The 27,221-nt window shown below is 43.5% G+C and overlaps 1 protein-coding gene across 5 annotated transcripts; it reads right to left on the reverse strand.

The window, feature by feature from the left end:
* Window positions 1-8,076: 8,076 nt before the first annotated feature.
* Window positions 8,077-26,578, reverse strand: MALT1 (MALT1 paracaspase). Of its 5 annotated transcripts, none has more exons than XM_084224541.1 (18): window positions 26,309-26,578; window positions 25,315-25,481; window positions 22,779-22,900; window positions 22,228-22,378; window positions 21,927-22,093; window positions 21,597-21,693; window positions 20,936-20,968; window positions 19,823-19,849; window positions 18,721-18,762; window positions 17,677-17,880; window positions 16,586-16,636; window positions 14,472-14,649; window positions 13,242-13,316; window positions 12,728-12,855; window positions 11,014-11,163; window positions 10,165-10,322; window positions 9,846-9,971; window positions 8,077-9,106 (listed from the first exon to the last, which is right to left on the reverse strand). In XM_084224541.1, exons 1-18 carry the CDS (start codon window positions 26,458-26,460, stop codon window positions 8,642-8,644), a joined length of 2,493 nt encoding a protein of 830 aa, XP_084080667.1. In that variant the 5' UTR covers window positions 26,461-26,578; the 3' UTR covers window positions 8,077-8,641. The 5 variants fall into 5 exon arrangements, with proteins under 5 accessions (XP_084080667.1, XP_084080666.1, XP_084080668.1 ...); XM_084224540.1 differs by having other exon boundaries at window positions 21,927-22,105; window positions 26,309-26,562; XM_084224542.1 differs by lacking the exon at window positions 20,936-20,968 and having other exon boundaries at window positions 21,927-22,105.
* Window positions 26,579-27,221: the final 643 nt, after the last annotated feature.

Genomic DNA, 27,221 nt, shown 5'->3' on the forward strand with positions numbered 1-27,221 from the left:
CTGGTGAAAAAATATGTACCCTCATACTTTATGTCTGTATACTCCATTTATACAGCATCTACCACCTTGAGGCTCCCTGAGCACTGGGCACTCGGTGCTCAGTGCACCACACCAGTACTTTAGCCTGACCAGCAGCTCAGGATGTGCAGGCAGGATGCTGCTGAGGGACAGCACACACCTGATCACAGTCATCTTTCCAGCAGCACAAAGAGCACAGCCTCAGGCCAGACCTCCCAAACTCAGTCCCCCATCTGCTTACACGACACAACAAAACCACAGGCATATTGCAGAATGCAAGGCTGATGGATTTTTGGATTTTCTGTGACACTGTTTTCTTTTCCACTTACGAAAATGTTCCGAGTGCTGGGCCAGAACCCCTCAGTCAGTTCCTCATCAGGAATTAGCCACCTGCGTGATTAACATCAGTACTACAGAGCTCAGCATCCTGGCACATTGAAGAGTGCCTGTTTTGTTCCCTTAACGTGCCATATGTATTGGGGCTTTTTCCTTCCTCCTCCTTATATTTATTCAAGTATACGAGCATTATTTCTGAATTATTCATCATACAATATCTGATTAGACTGTGGCAGTGCAGTTCTCACTGCTTAATGAATGAGCCATTAGGCTTTTGCAGATGGTGCCATCAACAGCTCCTGTGCTGTGTGTTCCATGCATTTACCCAGGAAAAGGAGAGCGCTGAACCTGAACATGGCATGAGAGATGAGTAATACCCATGCAGTGATCCCACAAACCACACAAAGAGAGCAAGAGTTCCTGTAAAACTTACATTTTGTCCTAGATGTTATCTATACAATTTTCTCAGAAAATCTTAGTATAGCTGAGAGTCCCACCAAACTACCCAATACATCACTTGAAGCAGGGAAGTAGAAGACAGAAACTGCCAGCAGTTTACGTATGTGGTCCTGCAAGGTGTGACAACTGCTGCATGACTTATGGGCATGAGCAGGGCCAGACATCATCTGTGTGCTCCATGCACTTCTTTCTTGGAAGAGGAGACCGAGAAGAGAGAGAAGACACTGTATTCCAGAACCCAAGTAGGTTCTGTGTCTGTGAGAACAGACACAACAGGCACAGCTGCACCCTTGCTTTGGGAGGGCCTTAGGAAGTGGGAGACAGTGCATAGCTCTGGGTGTCAATGAGCTTGAGAAATCCATCCCAAATCACACAACTTGGCAGGCTTCCTACTGGTCCCTCGGGGCTTCCATCTGGATGGCTGGGGAGAGGGGCGCTGGGGATGGTGGTGTGTGACACAAGAGGTGCTGCCCCTCTGCAGGAACAGGCACACAGGCGCTCGGGACCAGCAGCAGCTGTGCTTGCACTTTTGCCTTTCCAGAGCCTTCTCTGGAAAATGGAATAAGCACATAATAAAAGAAGGAGGAACCCAAGAGTGATTTTTCTGCCACTTTTCCTCTGTTTACTTCAGGAAATGCTGTCCTCACAGATGAGGGTGGCAGCAGCTCAGCTTGGCTGTGGTTCCTGATTCCAAGCTGCCCGTGATGATCTTCCTACAATGAAAACAAAATTAAAATCAAGGCGCCTTGCTGGTTTGTGGCCGGCATGGCCAGGGAATCTTTCAAGCACTCATACTTTCCATGCTGGTCCTTGGCATCTCCTGCTGGAAAAAGGACATCTGATTCATCCCACCTACCAAAGATGAGTCAGGATTATACAAATTCCATTTAGTTTGTGTAACAACGCTACTTCCCATGTTGCAAGCTTTCCTGTCTGCTGCCATAAAAGTCTACTGAACAAATCTCTGGACACACAGTGATCAGCAAGAGATGCCCCCAGTGGGGGCTGGAGGCTGACAGGTCCTGGTTTTTGGTCGCTCCCTAGGACAGACGACAGACAGGGGTAGTTATCACCATTTCAACTTCTTTCAAATTGCAAATACTGCTGCCTCTGTGGTGATTCTCCCACCAGACAGGATTTTATAACAGCTGGCTATTGGCTGCAGCTCAAACAACAGCTTGTTGGCAGCTTCCCTCTCCTGACAACCTGACCCCCAAGGTCTACTGCAGGCAGTCCCCTAGCCCAAGGTACACATCCTGTCCTTGCCAGTTCACTATATCCTTACTGGGCTTACCCATGCTCCAGAAATGACATAGCCTGTGTTAGCATGGCAAGAGGGAGGGAAGCTGCTGCACTCCCCACCTGCTGAGCGCTCTGCTACTCCACAGAAGTGTTAAAAGTACCCAACAACCTACACCACCAAAAATACTTTAGAGTGCACCTGAGTTAGAAAAACACTTGTGCTGGCATACTGCACCACCCTATGGCATGCCACACTGCTCCTTGGATGTGCCAGCACTAGGGACAGCCCTCTCCCATTCAGAAAGGGAGAGAGGAGACCAGGATGATCTCTTGGGTGCAGAGGAGGGGAGAGCCACCAGAGCAGCATCCAGCCCCAGCCCCAAGGGTTTCACTGCTCAGCAGCAGCCCATGCTTAGTTCCATCAGCCAGACTAGCAGTCTCAGATGGCTTTCCCCTCTGCAGTACAGGTGGGTAGGCTCTTGACTTGTTTCATGTGAAAGAACAGCTGCAGCAGCTACAGCTACAGCCTGCAGCCCCTGCCTGGAAGGGTCCCCCAGTGACAGAGCAGGGCTCCCTGTGGGACACGAGGTGTGGGGGCACACATTCCCCCAGCTGCCCTGCTTGAGTGTGGGCTTCCCACGCAGTGTGGGAGCCACCACCAGCCAACGGCAAGGCACCTGCTGCTGTCACTAGTGACAGTGCTGGGGCTGCCTGCACCTGCTTGGCCACATTACAGGCTCATGTTGTCTGCAGAGGGTCATCCTCGCTTCCAGCCCCAGGGATCTTTTCTCTTTGTCCTTTCACCGCTTTCACCTCTGCTTCAGAAGTTAGGCCTCCACACAGCTGCTATGCAAGAACTGGCTTGGCTTCAGATCAGTCAAAAATCTCCATCTTGCACTGCATGGGTGCAAATAATAATGCAGGCTGAAAAAGCAACTGCTGAGCATCATCTCTCTACTCATGATATTTTTTATTACTTCTTAGAGCTGTGCAAAAATGTCCGTCTTACATAACTAAACCCACTCTAGTTTGTGATACATCAGAATTCTAATAATACCTTTTGTACCTTATATATACACCACAGTTTGAACATCCTAGAGCTGGCAGGCAGATGGAGTTTAACAGGAACTATTCCATCAACAGATGCTACTACCACCGAGTTCTCTTTGCTCAGTCTGGGAATGAACTGATGGGCAAGGCAAGAAAACATGTTTTCTTACAGAGACACCATCTGCCAGCTTGAGAAGCTGCTGTCACCAGTGACTCAGGATAACTTGTATAAGGAAAAACATTATTAATACCTTTCTCAAGACAGCCCTATTATTAACTATACTTTAACTGTATTGTAACTATTGTCTAGCATCAAGACTATAGCAAAAAGAAAATTCTTAACTAATTAGTCTAAAAGGAAAATAACTGTAAACAAAATTACTTGAGAAAGGGCAGTTATTTATCTTGGGAACCTTTAGGTAACAAACCCAAAATCTTTCTTTGCTATCATATTCTGTTAAGAATTGTTGCATGACATAAGACAGAGCTTTTCCAGTTGTGGAAACTTACAGTCTCCACAAAACAACAACAACAAAAAAAGGTTTTTGTTTATTGGAGCTTATAAAGAAAAGAAGGGATTATTGGATTGCCAGCAGCAGAGATGAGGAGTTCCTATGGATTGTTTTATAGAACAGAATGATGGGAGGTGTAAAGGTGTCCCTCACATGCAGGGTACTAAGGGCCTGCTGGGCACATGGCTCTTCTCATCAGACCACAAAAGGAAAAAAGATGCTGATGGCAAGGCAACACCAGAATGGAGGGTAAAGCACCTCATTCCAAGTAAAACTCACTCCAGCTGGCAAGTGGCTCGCTCCTGTGTATCCCACCACAGGAAAGCATGTTGTACTCATGTTAAAACCTGGATTATCACAGTGCAGACAGCAAGAGAGGAACTAGCAGGGAGGCTCTGCAGTGGTAATGAGTCCCACCTCTGATTTATGTGCTGGGATGCAGTGAGGTGCAAACAGCTGCAGTTCTCCACCTGCCAGCATGGGTAAACAGCATGTCATGAAGCACAGCTATTTTCTGATTCAAATAAACCCACTATTTCCACTAAAATAAGAGCTAGTAACCAATGGGTGTTACAAAATTATGTTTTCTTGCAGCTGCAACACTGAACCAGAATCTGCAGCAATTTTCTGCATATCCCTAAGGCAGGGGTGAAACAAAGCCTACAAAGCTTTGAGAATCAGCAAACTAGTATTTTATAGTGACTCTGTAGTTTCTTAAAAGACTGTTATGCTTCTTACAGACCAAAAAAATACCAGATATGGTATGTTATGAATATCTCAAAGCAGTCGTGAAAAATTTCTGGACCAATCCCGGTCCTGCAAGGCAGGTCTCATGCATACTGCTGGCATTCAGCAGAAGAGGAAAGAGAGGACAAGAGCTGGCAGGCACAAAGACAGGATGTGAACAGAGAAGACTCTTAGGACTGCTTTAAGCACCTACAGCTCTGAAAAACAGCCCTTTCAGAGGGGAATAATCTGAGCAATTTCTGACAGGCAGCCTGATGGTAACCCACAGAAAAGGGGTTTAGGGGTTATCAATGCCTACATGCTTAGGCATTGGTATCTTCTCTGTGGTGACTGTTGACAGGACTCAAGGGAATGGCAGGGGAGGTTTAGGTTAGGTTTAGGTTAGATATTAGAAAAAGGTTCTTCCCCCAGAGGGTGGCAGGACACTGACCAGGCTCTCCAGGGAATGATCACAGCCCCAAGGCTGCCAGAGCTCCAGGAGCGTTTGGACAATGCTCTCAGGCACAGGGTGTGACTCTTGGGAATGGCCTTGTGCACAGTAAGGAGTGGGACTCCATGATCCTTGTGGGTCCCTTCCAACTCAGTGTATTTGGTGAGTCTGTCCTGCCATGCACAGTCAACATCCCTCTTCTTACAGGATGTCAGGAAGCAGAGCTGGCACATGTTTAAAGAGATGAAATAAATCATAACCACCACGTTAAGTCATCAGAGAGCCCAGGAAGCATCTGAGAGCTGCTTGATCTTACGTGTAGTGAAGTAATTTGCATAACAGGTTGAAGACTTTTCATCCTAATTGCAATTGACTTTGAAAGCTGAAAGCAGGGTGCCAGCAGATTCTGTCTGAAGGGCAGATGGGGAAGGCCTGGTGGCTTCCTCCCACATGCGCTGCAGATGCGGAGGCTGGTCGCTGTGGTAACACACCCCTGCAGGGATCCGGGGGTTCCTGCTCACTGCATGCCAGCAACAAGGATGGGACACAGCACTTCTTCTCATTAGCTCTTAAAATAAGCCTGGTATGACTAAATTGCTGCAGCAATACCTTAGAAATTACTAACTGCCTAAAAGCCACAACATGGAGGTATCCTCACTCCATTCCTAGATGACTGCAATTACTAAATGGTCAATCTTTTAAAAAAATCCAACAAAACCAAATTCACAACCTGTTCTCTTCCAACTGATACTTTAAAGCTATTTCCAATTCCCAGCAAAAACCTTGAAACCTTGGAGCTCAGAATGCTGCACTCACACATGTGAGCAGATCTTACTGTACCTGAACTAAAATTCTGTGCAAGGATAATACTGAAACATATCCACATTACAGCACTGAGAAATCTATGTCAAGGTGAACATAGCCCAGGAGCTTACTGCATGTGAAAGCTGCCAAAGTTACTAATTAGCTGACAGAATGAGGAAAAGTAGTTGATCCATCAACCAAGGCAGTAACTACAGAGACAGGAACACCAGCCCTGAAATCTACTGAAGAGTTCCATGGGGCAGATGGTCTTCTGGAGCCAGAGGCAGTTTCAGGACTCTCAGGATAACAAGAGGAGTCAGCCTTCATAGCTCTATGGATGTACAGAAGGCAAATGCACTCCCTCCTTACTGCAGTGTGGTTAGGGACAATGGAAGAAGTGTCTTGGCCTTTCTGAAGCATATGAACCCTTCTTTTGTCAGAGAAGCCAGAGTTTATATAGATTACCTTAAACCTTCCTTCTAAACGTATTCAACATCCAAACCCAGGTAACAAACACAGTTATACAAAACCATACAGCAATGCTACAGTAGAGGGCAAAGTAATTTAGCCTATCAGATACTTCAGCAAAAAATAATTATCTCCAAAAAACTGCACTGTAGGAAAAACCAAAACCTGGAGGCTTTGATTTAGAAAGCTTACCACAAGTCAAAGAGAGCCGTAACAACTGCCTAGGTTTAGGCATGTCTTTTAATCCCACCAATTTCACTGAGATTGAAATGTTAATTTATGCCTGTTTAACTTTTAAAGTGCTTTCCTGGACCTAGGCCAAAGGAAATGGGTGCTGCTTGCTGCTTGCACTGAAGAACCAGAGTATTTCATTCTAAACACTAATCATTAAAACAGTTAGAGCACTTCCCAAAGACAGTGCTACAGTTAGAAAATGCCTTTCCATCATCATTCTTTTTTTAAAGAGGGTTCAGACAGGTAATTTTCCTCCACACACTCTTACTGCCACAGGCAGACTTCTGTCATACAATTTGGAAAAGTTGGAGTGATTTAGGTCACTTAGAGAACTTCTGTTAAAGGTATTAGCAAAAGCAGGTTTTATGTAAATGTGCAAAAGGGTGATGAGGTTGAATGGCAGGGGTCACTCTGGTGACTGCTACATGGATGATGCACAGAGAGGAAAAGTCCGTCTAGAATCAATGCAGAATGATTTACACAGGCACCATGAATGCCAAAGGCGAAGAGAGGCCCTGCTGTTGAGTCACAGGGTTCAGACCTGGGCAGGGGTTTACGCCTGAAGAATTTGGCACCACCTAACTGCTGACTATTTAATGTTTGTGAAATAATTCAATTCCTATAAGCACAGCAGGAATTTAATTCTAGATCTAAGATGGCAATATCCATACTATACTTCCCATAGAGGATTTAAATCAATTCACACACATACACCAAGGACATACATGAATATGCAAATATGTCCAAGGGTACCTATTAAAGGTTAAATGCCTTTGCACCTCTCAAGAGGGAAGGGTTGAGCTTCGAGGAGCAAGGCTATCAGCGCAGGCCCAGATCTGTATATCTTGTGCTGAAGCTCATGATTCAGATTTCCCCTTCTTTTCTGTTAAGGAAAGTCTTTCCTTACATGTTTTGTTTCAATAAAGTTTTGGTCTTTTTAAGGCTGGAAGGTGTAGAAGAGTGTAGCAACTATATATGCACATAGTACATAAATTTTGTCAACAATTTATTACACAGTAAGAAAAAATAGTAAGCTTTTATACAAATTAGGAAACTGACAAAGTATTAGCTAAGTAGTACACTCCTAGACCATGTCTCAAGCTATAATCTGATTTAGAAGTCAACTGCACAGAATAGTTAATGCAGGCACATCTCATTCATTAATAGGCATGATGCTATTTAACACCCTGCAGAAGGAAAACAGAAGTTCAAGCTCATTACAGATTACCTCAAGCATGGCTGTCATCCTGGAAATAGCTATATCCATGTACCTATATCCACCTTTCAGCACAGAGCAACCTGAGGATCACCAGATTTAGTTAAGGAAGCATTAACATTCCCATCTCAAAAGTTTTATGGTCACACCAGGACATTGCCAGGCCACCAGATTGCAGCACTGGATTGAAACAGGCTTGTCTGCCTCAATAACATTCACTTATCTTGTTTTTATGATGAGGATCTTAATTAAAGCAATTCTTCCTCTCAATATTACCAGTACAGGAAAGGCAACTACCCCTGTCTGAAAACTCCCTTTGATTTTAGTTTCCTTACACCCCAATATTTTTAGCATCTTCAAAGCATCAAGACTTTCAATGACCTAATAAAACACCACTTTTCTTGTGATTCTTGATTTAGCCCTCGGCATGTCTGTGAGACTGACCATACAATACCTCGCTTGCTGAGCAGGCCCTTGCCCTCATCTTTCCAGTTAGTGTTCTTCCAGAAGATGAAGAATCAGGTATCAGATTAGCAAAAATCTTAGAGTGTTATGTAAAAAAAAAAAAAAAAAAAAAAAAAAATCAAAATAGAAACAATCCACCACAGTATGATTTTGTGACTTTGCTCCCTCTGATAATCTGTGGTTCTCTTAAAAACAAAAGTGATGTCAATTTGTTGGCTCTTCAGGTTTTGGGTTCCTTGTACAGATGTTATCCCTCTCATGCTGCCAGACTCTGGACATGTGGCAATCAGAGAGGAGAATGCAGTCAGAGCTGCTTTCTGGCTACATCCAAGGCACTGGAACATCAGTGACTGATCCTAACACACGATGGCCAAAGAACAGAATAGGAAACTTGGAGCAGTTCAGATTTTTCTCTGTACCAATCAACAAATAGTAGGTGAAAAAGAAAATTAGAAAGAATGCATTTTTCATTCCTAAATCTATCAGTCCAGTTTTGTCTCTTAAGGTATGAAAAATCTGCATCGCAACCTCATTCCCAGCACCTACTCTAGACTCTCCAGGGCCTTGCCCAGAAGTCTCCAAACTCCAGAAGATGGAAAGGCAGTGTGGAAGCCCCTCTGTTCAAGGATGCCACTCTGGTCTAGTCCAAACACATCCTAGCTATTGCTGTTCAGAGAAGCTAAGGCTGTCAGAGAGGAAGAATTCCAGTTCAACTGTATCATCAGTGGTCTCTTCCGGTACATTACGCTTTTCCACAGTGGGTGAGTAATGCTGTACTTCGTGTCTTGGAGCCAACATCCTGGAAGTTCCATTGCAGGAACATGCCTCTGGTTGTGTGATGCTGTTTGAGCAAGCACAGTTTGGATGGTAAACACCTGGAGAGGAATTGGGTTGGCAATGACCAGGGATGTAGTATTCAGCTGCCTCTGGACTCGATTCCACTGGATTATGAAAAGGATAACCAGGCATGCAACATGTCTGGAGACAGTTCTTGGTTTTGAATCCAGGGTGAAGCCCTAATTTAGCAATAAGGGGCTTCCCAACATTAATCTCCTTTCTTTCATCCATTGTATCTTCTATTCCTGAATACTCATAGTGCAAGCAAACAGTGAAGACTAAATGTTCCTGTAAAAGCAGAAAGAAGGGGAGAGAAAAAGTTATACTTCCTCTCCAAATAAACTACAGGAAACCCTTAGAGAGGCTCCCAGTCTCCTGGAGAACTAGAGTGACCTTTTTAGGAGCCAGAGACACACAATGGGCAGGCCTTGTTTCCTGAGGTCCTCTTTTGGTCACTACTTGTTCACTGAACAGTCTGTACTTCCAGAAGCACTTGTGTTACCTCAACTGCCAAAAGCATTGAAGAAGAGATGCCAGGCTGTGTCTGCCACAGATGTTTATGACACAAAGATACAGAGACACTTAGCAGTGCCCCATTGTGCTGAAGAGAACCTTTCAAAAACTGCGTGCCCAGGAGCACAGGCTGATGGTGCACGACACTTTCATCTCCTACTAATGACTTTGTAAGAGGCAGCTCTGCTTCAGGTCATGTTCCTCCTAAAAAGCATAGGAACACCCTCAGAGCATGCAATAGGTGATCTGCACAAAAACAACCATCTTGGCCTAGTTCAGCATGGCCCTGGAAAATACAAAGGGCCTTACAACCGGTTTCAGGATTGCATATGCATCAATTCCCTGCCTTTTACTTTTCAGCTGAAATTAAAGTCACTGAACTGTGTTATTATCCACTCTTTCCTTCCAAAGAACTTACTACACTAACAGTACACAGCTGCCTCAACAGAACTGCAAAGCAACATAAATAGTGTCAATTATCTGGGCAAACTTTTAATGAACAGTATATACTAACCCTTAGTTTTTGCAGTGAACTCAGCCTGGTGTAGAGGCAGTGTTTGGGAAGGTCCTTTGTTACTAAATAGCTTCCAGTTTCCTCAGGAGTTCCTTTATTGGCCTCTTTAGGATCTACATCCAAGTCCTATTGCAAGGAAAAAAAAACCTTAATTGATGATCTAGAATTTGTAGTTCATAAAATAGTATTTCTTTCAGTTTGAGACGTTATAGCATTTTAGACCCATTTTATTATACAAGATGCAACTTGATATGGGTAGAGCACAAAATTTTCAACTTCAGTGGAGTAAAATCATGAGACAGCAGCAGGAAGCACTTACGAGTGGGAAGTCTGTGATGTGGGCTCTGCAAGCTGTGATTTCAGGGGGCTTCTTAACTATCTGTGTATAGATTATCATGACATTGGAGAACTCGGCTGCAAACCCCAACTGAATCTGAACACCACACTGGAATTCAAGGGACATACTTTCTGGAAGCTCTGCCAATAAATAACACATTGTTACAGTTTAAATATATATTTAGCATATGCATTTTTCTTTTTCAATCATTTAACAAACAAGAATTAAGTGCTTGGGATCACAAATAAACATCTGCATCTCTGAGAGAGCCTTCCTATATGACGAGTGGTCTTAGAAATGTCATCCCTGACCCTCTGCCCCAACTGTCAAAGAAATTTGAAGATGTACGTACTCCAACAGTTTAGGTGAAACAGGTAAAAGCAGATCTTGAACCCCACTGGCCTGGAACTCATCTCAGTCTTATTTTATTTTTCTTAGTTGTCTGCATTGAAAACTTCTTTTCATCATGCACATTTACCATACAGTTCACCTGGCTATTTTAGGTGATGACTTTAGAATGAGATCAGTGACATCTTATAAATGTCACTGCTAGACAAGCAGTTCTGGGAGACTGTCCAAGAAAACAGACAACCCGTAAGTCTCCCATCCAGTGTCTGAGTGGTCTTAAATGTACTGAATATACATGAATTCTACATGTCACCTTGTTCATTACTATCTCATGTAGGGGTACCCAACCCAAAAACTTCTGACTGAACATAGTAATGAAAATGTAGCTATAGTCTTGAATTTCTTCCATTTCCATTCACTAGTACATGCCCTCCCTTCTCCCATCATGGCAGCAGGATCATCTGAAAGCAGACTGTACTTTACCATGAGCTTTGGCCCACTGCAGGTTCCGTGCCAGGGACTCTGCTGAAGATGTGCTTTGTTGAACAGGATCAGTTAATGCCCTTTTCTCTGACAAGCTGCTGCGGATCTCCAGGGCTTGCTTGCCTTTGGTAAGGGGACACTTGCCCATATCTAAAAACAAGATGCAGAGAGGTTCTTTCAAAATCAATGCTGCTGCAATTCCAACTGAATTAAGTACCTTCCTGCAATGTGTGGTTACTGTGGTTATGCCAGAGCCAGCACATCCATCAAGAACTGCAGTTTTACAGGTACTCCTTGCTCAGCTCTTCCTTCCCTATAGGCCAAAGCAGTTCTGCAGAGCCCTGAGGGGTTGCAAGCAGCCTGGCCAACATTGTCCCCTGTTCCTCAGAGCCAGTCCAAGCAGCATCACAGCTCTGACTGGGTAAATTTCAAGAGTGGCAAATTTCAAGAATGTGAGTAATTCCATTGGAGGAAATTATTGTAAAGAACTGGGGGCAAGGGGAGTATTTTAGGTTTAGATACAAGGGTCCAATATTGATTATTTAACAGCATCGCTAATGACCCATGTGTCAGGAGAGAGAACAAAACTTGGAAAGTTTGCAGATGATAAAAAAACTGAGAGGAGTGGCTGATCCCCAAGACTGTACTGCTCTTAGAAGGTCTTGGTCAGGCTGTGGAATTGAGCAGAGAGGAATGTCATGAAGTCCAGTAACAAGGAACACCAAGTTCTGCTCCCAAGCGGTAATAATCCCTTGCAGAGGCCCATGAAGGGCCCTGACTCACTGGGACGCAGATCTGCAGGGAAGGACCTCTGCAAGGAAGGACTGCTTGGGGACCTGGTGGCCACCAAGCTGACCATGAGCCAGCACTGCACTCTTGTGGCACAGGCACAGCAAGTACCATGGAGCCAGCAGGCTACAGCCTTTTCCATGGGGGCTGTTTCCATAGAACACTTAATGGGAACATTCCTCTGGCACTGTCTGCACAGAACCTGTGTACTCCCTGGCACCCAACACCTCGGAATATTCCCAGCAGTGCTTGTCACGCTGCCTGACAAGTCAATCTCTGCCTGCACTCTTGAACAGAACACAAAGCTCTGTGACCTGCAGCTGCCCCAGGCTGCTGAACCCAGGGCAGAGCTGGGCTGATGCACCTATACACATCGGTCCGACACTGTTCTGTGCTTGGAGCAGGTGTTTGCACAGAAGCAGTATGCTTTCCCTCCACAGTTCTCACTTTAGTGCTTCTCCCATCAAAACACAATCACTGAACCAGGCAAATTAACACAGCGCATTGCTCTTTTTACTGCACTTAGAGAACAAATCATTATCATTGCTACAGCACCTTGAGGCAAGTAGGATTATGTTAATTGTTTAAATGAACATGCAAACGACTGGACTACCACAAGCAGCTGGCACCACAGGACAGAAGAGCAGTTTTGTGGATGGACAATTCAAAGCTCCATGCAGAAAGATACTCAGAACAAGTAAGATTCACTGAAGAGGAAAGTATAAAACTGAACACTATTAAAGAAGCTGAGCATCAGGAATGTTGCTAATATGCTGCCCAGGAGCACCTGCTATCTGAACAAAACACAACAAGAAAGAAATTTAAGAAGTGTAACACATTCACCATGAGAGGAAAGACACAGAAGCAAAGTTGTTTTCAGTAATGCAGACTGAGGAGACTGTTAGTGCAGTAAGCTGGAGTTCACCTTCTGCAACCTCATCAAGCAGAACAGTGACCTTCTTGTCTTCTAACAAACGGTCCTTCAGGAACTTCATGAAGATTCCATTGGCCAGCCCCAGCTGCTGAATTTCATAAGCTTCTGCTCCTTGGCACCTGTGAGATCATCAGCATCGGTCAAGGAAAAAACACTGAAAAACCTGTAGAATTAAGAGTAAATTTATACTGGGAATGAGGAAAGAAACCCTACAATTTGAAAACCAGGTTGTGTCCAAGGCCAACCTGCTCTTCATGTTCCCTTGCAAGCAGCTGATGGAAGTTTCTCTTAAAAATGACATCACAGACTAGACCCATTCATCAAACTGCTCGTATGAGGAGTTTAAATTTATTATTGATGACTTTAGTAAAGCTCCTGACTACTTCTATTCAGCAGTTTTTGCACCTGAAAAGTGACCAAGGTTACTGGCCCACAACACAATTCTGAAAAAGATCAGCTATACAATCTCAGTCATTTCTGTGGCATAGAAGAATAACTTCCTTACGTTGCATATCCAAAAACAATGTTCGCCGTAACCTTCAGAGCATCCAAGATAAGAATCGTGTCATCATATTCATTTCTGTAAACACAAGAAAGTAAAATAGTAATTTGAGAACTCACAATGGCAACAAAATCAAAACACAAAACAGAGAGAGTTCAGAACCAGTAATTTGTTTCACTCCTCCAAGTCTGTAATGAATCCTGACTATTCAAATACAAAAGTCAGCACCATCAACACTCTGCCTGAGGGCAGTGTAGGACAGAGGTGCCAGGCATTACCCAGAGAAGGGCATGCTGTAGTAACCAGTAGAGTTTGGCTGAAATCTCTGCAAAACACAATTCTGATATCCACCCATTTTAGATTATTTTAAAAATGGCATGTTTTTTAAAATTTTTATTTTCCCCACCAAACATGGCGCTGTTAATACAAGGCTTACGTAGATGGATTTTCTATTTGGACAGCAGATTGTGAAGCTGAATTGGGTCATGGGCATTTCATTAGCAGAGAAGTTTGGAGGTTCCACAGATACTAAAGTGCCAGCAACTTTCTGTTATGAAACATTCCTCAGAGACCAATTGCCAGAAGTGCTGACTGAAGAGCTGATTTCAAGTGCTAGCTTGACTGATCATAGTAGTTTCTCAACATGGAAAGAACACAGTACTTTGTGAAGAAAAATTCCATAAATCTGTTGGTTTTTAACCTCTAAATAAAGATACAACATCCTCAGTATAAAAGCAAAATCCATGGGTCTCAGGAATTCTAAAATAAGCACTTCACTTGACTCCTTCTGCTAAGTTAACATGCCTTTGATCACAGGGCTTTCCTTCCTCCCTGTAATGAAGAAGATGGATAATGATCCCAGGGAAAAGGGTCTTGTTTCTTCCTTAAGATGCCAAATTTTACTTTTCTCTGATCAGTCTGTTTATAACTTCTAAAAAACAGCAGCAGAAAATAAATAAATGTCATTGAAATCAGGAGGCAGATATGTACCCATGGGGACAAAGTCTAACCACCAGGTTCACATCTCTATCCAAGGCCATGCGCAGAAGTCTGTGGGTGAATCCTACTGATGCTAAATGCACTCAGGTGCAGGCTGTGGATTCTCAGAATCATGAACTTTGCAGTACAGTGAATTTTCAGCCTAAAGACTTCTCATCTGCAGGAGGCCCAGCTTTCTGTTAAGAGCCCAGAGAGCTGAGGCCAGCTCTCAGATCCCAGGGATGCAGGCGGTACCTTTTGCGACACATATCCAGCAGGAACACGTTGAGTCCCGTCTGCTTCTCCTGCATCAGCCGCAGGATGTTCTGCACACACAGGCAGTTTGCTGAGCGGTAGGGATTCGGGGCATCAACAGGAACCATGAAACTGTTCCCATAGTTTTCGTAGCCATGGCCAGCATAGTATAGCAAACCTGAGTTCAAAACAGGTGTGATAGTGAGCAGGGCATCAAAGACTTCTGTCCATTTCAGAGGGTCAAAACCGTCATGCACAGCACTGACTGTAGGCCAGGGAGTTCACTGAAGCCACTCCAAGCCACAATAGCAGCAACTCCACAATACACCAACACAATAAATTAAAAGCAGCACAAAAATCACACATGCAATAGAATCAGTTGGGCTATTTGCATAAACACACCAAGTTAAATACTCTTAAAATGCTCTAATAGCTGTGACCTTTAACAGAGGCAGCCTGTTCTGTGTGATTTGTAATTCACAGATAGGAACAAGGAAATGTGCCAACCGTAAAACATCTTCTCCACATGTGCAATTACAAAGCTCTGAGCAGCACTAAGTCTGCAGCTTATAGACAGAAAAAAAAATAATGCTGAAGAGTTTGGTAGGACTCCAGAGCACATCCCCATTACTGACTACCAACAGCTCATGCTCAGTTGATTGCAGCTATATCTCCTAGTTACAGACTCATGACTCTTCTGGGTCTACTAAACAGACTTGGCATGCTTACCTACCCAGAATTTATTATCCTGCCATCATGTCCCTTATGTGTCACTGCACAACAGTCTACAACATTTTAAGATTTAAAATCTTCAATAAAACAAGAAAGTTTTTCTCAACCCTGAGAAAGGGAGCTGCAAGCTAGGACTTATATTCCTTATATGAATAAAAATGTCCAATATTAAAGTAATTTAAATTTGCATGAAGATTAGATGAACTTAGAATCAATAATCTCTACTGCCATAAAATGCTGTTACCAGAGGCTTGTATGATTTAATTGAATTTTCCTATTGCCTATTCCCAATGATGGTTTTCCTTAATGATGCAAATTCCATCTTCTAAAAAGAATTTTTATTTATCTAGTCAAAGCAGTCTGTGGGTCAGATCTGCAATTAAAATATAGTGCTCAGCTGAATAAAAGTCAAAAGAAATCTGACAATTTATGCTGGCTGGAGATACCATATTCTTATGTTGTTATTCTTACTAGCATTTGCTGAAAAATTTAAGTCACTACAACACTGGCAGATTCAGATAAAACTCAAAATAAGCTTCACCCTAACCTACTAGCTCGTGGAGGGGGGCATGCTAGATGTTTTCATCTTTTCAGTACACATAGCTACAAGAAATGAAAACATGAGGGCTACCTGAGCCTGGCGAGCTTCAAGAGAGCTAAAAATGGTATAAAGTGCAACTACATAACCTTGTGTCTAGGCCCTAGGTTAAAAAGAAAGTCTTCATGTGATTTCCAGAGCTCAGATCTGGACTTAAATCAGGGTTATATTTGAGATTCTATGTATCTGAGCATATATTCTGTAAGTAATTGGACTGACTGACTACATTCCTTTTCTATCCTTGGCAGATGATGCTATGTGCTATGTGCCAAGTACCTGCAACAGTTAATACGCTGAGCTCAAGATCAGAAATAAATCTGCACATACCTGGGGTAAGTGGAGTAAACATATTTGGAGGGCCTCAACAGAGACTCGCACACAACAATTTTAAGTAGGCTCAAGTTCCTCAGAGACGTCAGCATTTAACTGATATCTGCCTCCCTCCCTCTCTCAGTCCCTCTCATTTAAAAAGAAAGCAGCCTAAATATTTTTAGCATTTCAAACACATGGGTCTGTGCTTTTACCCTGTGTGGAATACAATGTTAATTGCAACCTACATTTAGAACAGCACAGACTAAGACAGCAGAGGAGACAATCATCATCACTTTGTTTACTACTCCTGCTCTTAAGGACCAGCATCTGAAATGCCACTTTCCTGGCAGTAAGCCAGAATTACACAACCTAGTAAGCATCAGGTTTATATGTAGCAGGGGCTAAACAGCAGTAGTCATTATGCCTCTTCTAGTTGAAGCTATGCCCACTAGAAAAGGCAATAAATCATTACCTATTTGTGCACTGACAGCATCTTTTATAGGCTTTAAGCCATTCACAGCCACTATGCAGAAAAAAACAAAGTAATCATTTAAACAGAAGTAGGTATTGTCAAACACCACCGAAAACTGTTCTGCTTACCTTTTGTATCAACTGGCTGGAAAAGTACAACTGCAAAAATATGCCATGTAAGAGCTTTCATATGGTGCTGCTGAGAAATTAATTAAAGCCTTTCAGTACTTTATTTGCTACATTCATGTCCACAATTAGGGAGAAAAATTGAGAAGGTGCAAAAATCTCAAAGGTCACCCAAATAGATAAGCCCATTTATTTCCCAGGGAATAAAAAAAGCAAACTGCTCTCAAAAGCCTCATGTTCCTGCCAGACCAAGGCTTCGTGTCAGGCAGGTTTTGGCTCAGATATAAATGCCCAAATGTCAGAGCAGGCAGTTCTGCACAGAGAGAGCGTCAGGTAACACATCCGTAAAAAAAGTCATGCTAATAAATAAGCTGACCTTGTGCTCCAAAAAGGGATCAAATGATGTTTTCTCAAATGGATTTTTACTACAGGAATTCTACAACCCAGTAGGGACCTGGGAAAACATTTTGCTCTCTGTCCTAAATAATTTCAGGAGTTTTCTATACAATCTTCGAAAAATGACAAAATAATGGCAGTAGCAGAAAATGTAAGAATTTTTCTTACACTCCAAACCACATCACTCTTGGCCTTTTCCATGCAAGGCTTTTGCTCCATGCATCAATTCCATCATGCTCTCCCCCACTTCTGTCTTGCGCTTTGCGCCCCAAAATCAAATCTAAGCAAGCAAAGTACTATCAATATTGTCAAACAAAATAAAAGCCTGCACTGCAGTTTTAGGCTTGGTTAAAGAATGAAGTTCAAACATCTGATCTGTTGTAAAGTAAAGGAACATTGACATTTTAACCAAAGTCAGAGGATATGCTGGTGGGTGCCTTTAACTTATTCTTCCCATTCTACATACATCATATTTACCCTGAAGGTTGTTTAGCCAAGGCAAATACCAGATGTTTGCTACTTGATACATACAAAATGGACCTACTTCAGAAGGGATTTACGTGAACTTACCATAAACTCCTTCGTCCAGGAGAAGTAAAAATTCATCCACTGCATTTCGCATCTCAGACTCAGTAAGATCCAGCAAAGATACAACTTTGAAATCCAGCTGCCTTAGCAAACTGGTCAATTCATAGACATCTACCATAGGAGCCTTGAGCTGGGGATGATTCCAGTAGCTCATGTTTCCTATTAACAGAGCCACCTTGTCTGTGGCTGTCAAGACACACAGAGAAAAAAAAACATGTCACATTTTTATATTCCATGAATTCAACACCTTCAAATTTAAAGTTTTCCAAAGTGAAAAGGGTATCAACCCCACTTCAGGCACAATATTTTATCTGATTTTACAAGTTATCCCACATCAACAACACAGCTCAACTCTCTTTCGTCCTGAAGGAAAAAACTCACCTGCATGAGAGGGGAACACTTACACTCCCCCTCACACTAATGAACCTGAAAGAGCCATAAAATTCTGACAGAGGCCAGCACCTTTCCATCTGCTTAAGTGTCAACAGGACAACATGCTTGACCACTCAAGTCTACAGTGCAAATTTAAGAACGTGATTTAAAAACCCAGCCACTATTCTTCATATCACAGGTGCTATCCATCTCTTTATGAGCTTCAGCTCAGCATCAAAGCATCCACAAGACGGAATGGGGAGAGCTACAAGGACAGCATTTCCTTAGCAGACAGGATAGCAATGCTTTCTATCACATCACCACTGGCTCCAAGTGTTCAAAGGAATGGAGTAACACACTGGCTAAGGCCTGGCACAGGAATCTGAAGCAGTAAACTGCAACAGATGAGAAGCTGCAAACACACTTCACAGGGTCACCAAAAACACTGGTGCCGTCGGCACAGTTTACTCCTGAAAGGGCAGATAAGCATTCTAAAAGGACTACACAAATATCCACAGATCTCCCTCCCTGGAGCTCTCTATTTGCCCCGTGGGTCTTGCACTGGCAGTGTCAGTAGCAGCAATACTCAGGAGCAGCAAAATCTGCATTCTAGATGTCAAATGCATACAGTCATTTCAGTACAAAACTACTTACCCACAGGTCTGTGACTTGATTGTTCTTCTGGGTCTGTTTGAACTAGAAGGAGAGAGCAGTGTGTCAGTGACTACAGAAAATGAACTGCATCTTCCCCACAGCCACAGTCTAGTAGCACTGCTTTCTCTAACACTTTGCTAGTTTAATGCAAGAAAAAGCCCTCTTTTGTTTTGGTGGGGTTTGGGGGTGTTTTGTTGATATTGTTGTTTTTGTTTAGATTATTTCCTTCACCCTCTTCCAGCAAACAATCCTGACAGGATGTGAATAGCTAATTCTATAGATTAAGAAAGAACAGATGCTGAATCTCACAAACTGCACATTGGCATTTTCAGTGACATCTGACCAGTTCATCCTCTCCAAACAAAATGCAAATGCAAGGTGGGGGAGGCTTAGCAGGGATTCCCATCTGAATGTGAAAATGATTTTATTCTGTACTTCACAGAGGGGTGGCAAAGTCAGTGCTGTGCCAAGAGAAACAGTAAGGAGTGTGCCAAAGTGGCTCACCTGGATAACATGACACAGTACGACAGAGAAGCCCTTCAGTGGTTGAAACTAAGGCTGGGCAAACATAAACGTATTTGATATCTAACCCAGGAAACTATCTTTGGGACTTGAGGTTTTGGGAAAACTGTATCAGGGATAATTCCCTCTGGAGCTACACTTCTACAATAACCACCTAACAGGCTTCAAATCACATTGGCTGACTCCAACATGAGTGGAAGAAATATGCCACTCAACATATGATGAGTGATAGCCAGACACCTCACATATTTTTCACCTTAATTATCTGAGAAAGCAGCAATCTGAGATTCCCAAGAAACCCCAGACAAGAAAGAGAATTCCCTTTGTATCCGTGTAAGTAGATGTGCAGCCTTGGGTTATTTTACAAACAGCACCCCTATGATTCTCTATATGCTTCAAGTTAAATCTCTCGGAACTAGAAAGCTGTGCTGCTCTTAAGGTGACACTGGCTCCTATTCAATTCTCAGTTACAGGTACATCCAAATACTGTAAAGTTCATAATGCAACCCAGCGAGCCTTCAGTGATTTGTAACATAAAATGAAGATGTCAAGTTAAAGTTTTTCAAAACTTATCACTTACCTGATTCCTGAAGATCACTTAAATCTTCTGCGAAGGAAAACACCAATAAAATAATAGTTTAAACAAGAAGCAGAAACCCCATTTTATTAGTAAAAACATAAGTGCCATGCCATTATTAAACAAAGCTGAACACAGAAAACAAACTACATTTTTAAAATACTTTTGACTTTGCATTTGTACAAATCAAACCTTTTGTGTTTATTCCACACAGAGAAAAGAAAATCCTATAGCAATACATTAAGCTGTGCTAGACACAGCATTGCAGTACAGTAGGTGTAAAAACAAAGCGGGGGACAGTTAGGACACCTCAATCCCACAGGCATGCAAGTAGGTTGAGGGAAAAAGGAACAAGGTATCAGAATCATCCTACTGAAGAACAGATGTTTGAAGGGCTGCTAAAAAAGCAACATCCTGAGCAAAAAATCTGATTTTGGGAAGCCATGTGCATTCAGAAAGCCTTCAGACACAATCTTCAAACATCCTAAGCTACCAGGGGTTTCACGTCTTTATTCTGAGAACACTGGAAAGGAGGGAAAAGAAAATGCACATCTCTGAAGCACCAGTGCTCTCTGGGAGCAGCCTGGCACCATTGTACCCAATCCCCCGTGCTGCGGATACTGCAGACTCTGAGAGGCTCAGCAGTCAAGGGAGGGATGGTACCAACAGTAAGGGTCACAATACACTTCTCCTCCCTGATGCAGCAGTGCAAAGGACAACAGAAATCATCCTAAAAAAGCTGCTAGAAACACTTCTGCAGACATGGAGCTGCATTGGAACTAGCTCTAGCCAGCTCTCTAAGATCACCCAGGTTCCTGAATATCTCCAGATTTTCTTGCTAGAATGTTGCCTCCTGAGCCCCACAAAAGAAATCTCCAGATCACTTGAATACCACAAAAGAAGAAAGTAGCCTGTTTTTTCTACTGTGTGATCTAGGTCATGGTGTCCAGGCAAAGAAGAGAGAAGCACATGCAGAAGGACTGTTGCATCATCCATCAGTGTTTTAAACCCAGGTTTGCCTGAAAACCCACACATGCCTTTCAGCAACACACTCAAAAACCTGTCACTCCCATCACCGATTTTTAAAACTGATTCACAATTAGAGGTTTACATTACCTTCTGTGCACTCCACTGCCATAGCTTTCCTTCCTTGTGTTTTAAGGAGGGGAAAAAATTGGAAGATGAGCTCTCAGTTATGAGTTAGCACAGAAAGTGGAAGACAAAGGGCACTGTCAAGCTGCTGTGCAATGTGGCTCACTTTACAGCAGGGTAAATTTGCATTGGCCTTAACACTGTACAGTAATGATTCCTGAAACTCAGGAGTACTAAACTAGGGTATTTCTTAGGTTAGGAAGTCCTCTTCAGTTCACTGCAAATACACAGGCACTGAAACGTGTTCATTCGTTCTACTTGAAATGAACAATCTCACGTCTCCTGATTGCTGAAGGACTCCATGTAACAGAGTTCATGTCCCCAGCAAGGGTTAAAGTGGTTTTTAGTTGTCAAAAAGCATAAATCAGCTAGCAATCTGCTAACAAGCCACATACATGCTGGCAGAGCCAAAAAGGGACAGCAATTCTGTGCTGGTTACCATAAAACCCCAAAACTCTAAAATGCCATTTGCTGGATGCAAGCACAGGTGTTTTAACTAATGGATAAACTAAAAATATAGAAGGCATGTGCTTGCCTTAATACTGAAAGTTTCAAAAATAAATTTTAGTGATGTGGAAGAAATGGACAAAGGAGCTGACCTGTATGAAATAGAAGAACTCCTTACCTATTATAACTTCTACTTTCTTGCTGTCTTCGTCCTCCCGGTCATTGAATACATGACACCAGTATGTTCCTTGATGTCCCACATCCACGTAAGTTACCTATGCAAGCATCATCACAATCATCCCAACAGACCTCCAAAAAATACCTGCATCAGGTATTTAAGCCTTGCATCTAAGCCCCACAGGCAAAAAAAGAGTAAAAAACCTAAAACCAGCACTTCATCAGAAGTTACCAAGGTTCTGGAGAAATTATTTTCTTCAAGGGAACTTTCTGTGGTAAGCTCAAGGTGGTTAACATTAGCTCCCAAGTGTGACCTATTGCAGTAACTTACTGTGTAGACATTTTTGCTCCCATTTGCCAAAGGAAATCCATTTCTGAACCACTGGTAATGAGGAATTGGGTTTCCAACAGCTCCACATTCTAATACCAAAGCATCCCCCACTGTCAGGTTTTGCGGCTGAGGCTGATTACAAATGCACAACTTGTTTTCAGGCAAACCTGTTAAGAGCCCTTAAAAAAGGAAAAGGAAGTAACAAGAAAAGGAAGTGTGAGACAACCTAAGCACAGCAACAGGGTCCCAAGTGCCTTGAGGAAGCAGGAAGGCACTTTCAGAAGGTGTTTTTGCCACTCACCGTGAGGTGGATCCTGAAGCTCACAAACTTCAAGGCGTGCCCACCGACTGAACATGAAAGAAGATTCACTGTTCACTCGGCAGATGTAAAAGCCAGAATCCTTTACACTCACTGGACTCAAAACCAGTTCTGGAGAATTACCATGGGGAACCTGCATCACAGGTGAACCAAAAAAACTTCAATTTCGATTTGTTTAATCTTAACCAGGATCAAGCATTATAATATTTATTTCCAAGTCCTTAACACCACCCTCAACTCCTTCACTTACTCGAAACTTACTGGTAGGCTGAGACAACTGAACTTACAGCCTCCTTTCTGCCCCATTCCACATTCACAGCCCCCAGGAATGAAGTGGTGTGAACACAAGGAATCACGGTTTTGTTTTAGCATGTTTGTAGGATCATCCAGTATTTCTTAAACTTTATGAGTTTTATGAGTATATACAGCAATCTTCTCTCATTGTGAATAAGAGTATTAAAAAAAGGACAATCCAAAATCATTATGTTTTATTTTCACTATTTAAAAATGCTCCATTCTCTATGAACTCTTACCTCTCTCTCCTGCTTGAACCACTGGTATTGCACAAATGGGTGTCCTGTTGCCCAGCAGCACAACTTGACAACCTGACCAGAGAGCACTGCTTGAGAGTCTGGCTGTACAACGATCTTTACACCTTTAAGATAGAATTTACACATAGAAAAGTTATGAAGAAATACAAGTCCATAATTTATATTTGCATTTAAATTGCCCTTGGAGCACAGAACATTTCTGTCATTAAATGTATTTGAAAATAATTTGTACTGTGTATACACACATTTCCAATTAGTTATATTACTTTAGGACATTCAAAATTGTCTTCCACTACACAAAATCCATGCTCAAATTGATCAGTACTAGATGGAGCTCATAAAAGATTTAAAGTATGTCATTCGTGTATTTTAATTTTAAAGGAAATAATATGTCTCGTGGTATCACAGATACCTTTTTGGAAAGATATTCTCAGTTTTAAATGTTTGCTTACTCCCAACAATTTCTTTGAGCTGTTCAGATTAAGGCCCAGCCTGAGGGAATCAAAACAGTCAGAGTTTAAGTCCAACAGAGCACATTTTCCTGCTATTCCTTAAACACTCTTATGAGCTGAATCTTTGGTTTCAGCTTTATGCCTCTGAGTTCTGCAGAACACAGGGATGGGGTTTTCTGCAAGGTCAAATTTTCTACTTCAAAGCTTAACTGCCAGGAGAGCAACTCTAAAACCACTCCAATATGATGCAGTTATTTTCTCAACCTAAACCATTCCAGATCTTGCTACAGGATGGTCCCAAAACCAAATCCACTGGTATAGCCAAGGTCATCAGAAGAAGGAGAACAGAAAGTTTAAGAATCATGATTTGAAGCATTCTTTGGTCTGGATGATACAACTAGACCAGAACCCACGGAGACAACAGCCTGAAACAGAGAGCCCATGGCATTTGGAAATCACATAGCCTTGCCTGGCAGGACAGTGGGTTCTATCAGCTGCCTCCACACATAGGATTTCCCTGAAAGAGTGGAACACATTGACAGCTACTCCAAAAAAGCTGCAGCACTTGGAAATTCCCTGCCTTCCTTACTCCAAAATCACTTCCTTCTACACCTAACCTAACCCTGGAGATCGCTACCTCAGCTCCTCATTTAGCACTTCCTCTGCTGCTTCCTGCAGTTAAGTAGTTAACACTACTGTGTTAAGTAGTTTTTGAGTATCACAGTCCTCTAACATTACTATTATACCATACTATTTCAATTTAAAGGAAAGAAAAATTAAGAAGGCTTGCTCTTTCCAAAACTTCCACTTTTTTTTTTTTTATTTCCCCCGATTCGCATCACAAACAGCTCTTAAGAACACAGATCAGAAAAATCCATTGGAAGGTAAGCATTTTGCACTCATCAGAAGCATTCCAAACAAGTTCTAAGAAATCTGAACCATAATTTCTTCACGGTTTCATTTCTTTTCCTGTGGTTTATTCAGCACTACACAGTCACTTCCTGTACATACCATAGAATTTAATGGTTCAAAAAGAAAAACCTTCCAGCTTAATTTTGTGATTGATTACAAGGACACATAAATACTCCTTCCATTTTCCTTGGAAAATGCAGAGCGTAAGTGTTACCTTTGAATATGGCAAAGTGATATCTATGGTTACCAGACTCTGAAACCATGCAAATTCAGTGTTCATAATCTTACCTACCCAATTGTTATATCTTTAGCTGACACACTGGGAAACACTTGACGGAAGAGTGAAAAGCATTGCTACAATACACTTGAAAAATCCCAGGATTGTCCTAACAATGGTTCTCAGCCCATGGCTTCTTTTCACACACTGTCCAAAGAAAAGGACAGCCATCAGCATGGTGAGGCACTTGCAGGACTCATTTCCACTTCCCATTCAAAGAGAAGATTTTCCATTTTCCAGGAGGTTGAATTTCACCCCATCCTGAAGAAGAAGGACCTAAGAGAGGGCTCTGGTTCTGTATTACAGCAAGTAGCACTTGATCTACATGGTCCTACTTGTGTATCTCCTTGTGCTGCCCCACTTCCTAGACTTTGTGAACAACCACACTGAATCACAGAATACGCTGAGCAGCAAGGGATCCATAAAGATGATCAATTCCACTTGTTAGTAGAAAATAATCTAGTTCTATCCTAAATTAATTTGTCCAGTTGGACCAAATCCAGCATGTACTGTAACCGCCCTAACTGGACCCTTCCCCTGGGATAAGTTACTGACACCTCCAGACCCCAGTGCTGGCAGCACTACCTGTCTGTCCATCTCAGGTCCATAAGCATCTCCCAGAGGCACAGGGAGACCAAAACCCAGTCAGCAGACTGAATGGTAACACCCAGCCAAGTCCAAGTCTGCAACAACACTGCATGAATGCTTGGCTCACATTTAACCTCAGAATCAGATCAGCCAATAACCTTGGCAGTCATCTGGATCCCAACTACCAGAATCCAAGCACTAAAGATGTTTTTGATTAGTGTAGAGTGCTACCTTGAGTGTTGCCAGTCTAAAATCCAGGGCTGTAGTGAAAGCACAGCCCAGAACTGACCTGAATGGCTGAGACACCGGAGAGCCTCTGTGTGCTCCAGGGCCTGCAAGGACTCCGCCAGCTCCACCACAGTGCAGCCCCGATCCCCCAGCAGCTTCAGGAGACTCCAGCTGGGACTGCCTTCTGGCTCCAGCACCTGGAGGGAGCACTGCTCCAAGTCCAGAGGGCTATGGAATAATGTGAGAAAGACACGGCACACACCTTTTCAATACCTTTTTCTCATAAAGGACCTGGGTAAACAATCACTTGTAGATAAATTGAAAGATTTTTAAAACTAGGGATGGGAAATTCCTAGCTGATTTAGACATATTTGCAGCATTTCCTCCAAGTTTCAGGAGTTCAGAGGTTATTCAGTCACACCTCCACAGACAGACACTGGTACTAGTGAGCTGGATGGTAAAAGAGATGCATATACCTCACAATTCTCAGTAAATGCATTAAGAAACCTTCTATTTTTCACTTTTAAAGTGTCAGCAGAAAAAGTAGTACAGCACCTTTCATTTCCATGAGCCTAGTTCAGAAGCCGTAGAGAGTGAGTCAGACTCTTAACTTCAAAGTACAGGAAGACTGATTTTGAAGTTGTTGTAAGCAAGTGACTGCTGGAGCCCAGCCCAACACACCGACTGTGCAGTGTAGTTAACTGTGTCTGAACTTTATAGATTCAACTTTGGGGTCGTTGTCATCATGCATTTTCAATCACAGCGGATTCAATCAACACAAATAAATAATGACAGCTACCTAAAGAGAATACAAGGTTACGTATTTACACTAAAAAGATTCACCAGCGTTTCCTTCCTTAAATCACAGTGCCACGCAAACCTGGAGGCGAGATACCTTCAGTATGCGGAGATACCTTCAGTATGCGGTGATACCTTCACTTATCAAGTGGACTTTCAGTGTTTTACGGGATTAGAGAGATAAACACGCACCGCTGCGCCGCGCCGCGCCCCGCCGCCGCTGCCCGCGCCCCGGCGCCGCCACCACCCGCGCTCACCTCAGCCTCACCGTGCCGCGGCTCCCCGCTCGCTGCGCCAGCTCCCGCCAGCCCTTGCCGGGCGCCGCGCGGTCCAGCAGCTCGCTGAGCCTACGGAGCAGCGGCCCGGCCAGGCGGCTGAGGGGCAGCGGCCCCGCCGCGCCGCGTTCCATGGCTGCTCGCCGGGGCGGTGCTGCCGCCCGGAAGGAAGCGCCGCGCGGGGAGTGCGGGCAGCGAGCGCGGGACGGGGCGCGAGCGCGGGACGGGGCGCGAGCGCGGGACGGCTGAGGGGAGCACGCGCACCGCGCCCTGAGGGCACTCGGCTCTGAGGGCACCGCGCGCTGAGGGGGCACCGCGCCCTGAGGGGACCCGGCCCTGAGGGGACCCGGCCCTGAGGGGCACCGCGTCCCGGGGACGACCCGTCGGCCCCCTCGGACACCGAGTGGGAACAGACCGGGTGCGGTTGTATCCGCGTTGAAATGGGAGCGTCGAGTATCCGACTGCGAGGGCGATACCTCCTGCAGCGTCCCCAGCTGGCGCTGAGAAAGCCGAACGTGGCTTTAGAACCGGGCCTGGGGCATAAACCAGACAAAGCCCATAGGACACAGCTTTATCCAACTGCAACCACCACGACCATGGACTCTCCTCATGGACACAACTTTCCCCAGCCTGCTGCCACGGTCGAAGCACGCAGCGTAAGGCACCTTGCGTCCTTAGCGAGGGAGAAGAGGGGCTGCTCAGGAAGAGCCTCCCAAGGAGATGTTCCCATGAGTGATGGTCATCACTGCAAATGGACAGATGATCTGAGGCGAATTCTCTACTCTCTGGTATTGCAACTTGCTCAAAGTGGACTCAAAGTGCCTAAGAAAGTAATTTTACAAACATTTTTAATCAGTGATCAAGCCTTCAGGTAGCTCAGAGAGGTGGTAGGTGC

The sequence above is a fragment of the Fringilla coelebs genome, assembly GCF_963513975.1.
Source record: "Fringilla coelebs genome assembly, chromosome: Z".
In the NCBI taxonomy this organism is placed as follows: domain Eukaryota; kingdom Metazoa; phylum Chordata; class Aves; order Passeriformes; family Fringillidae; genus Fringilla; species Fringilla coelebs.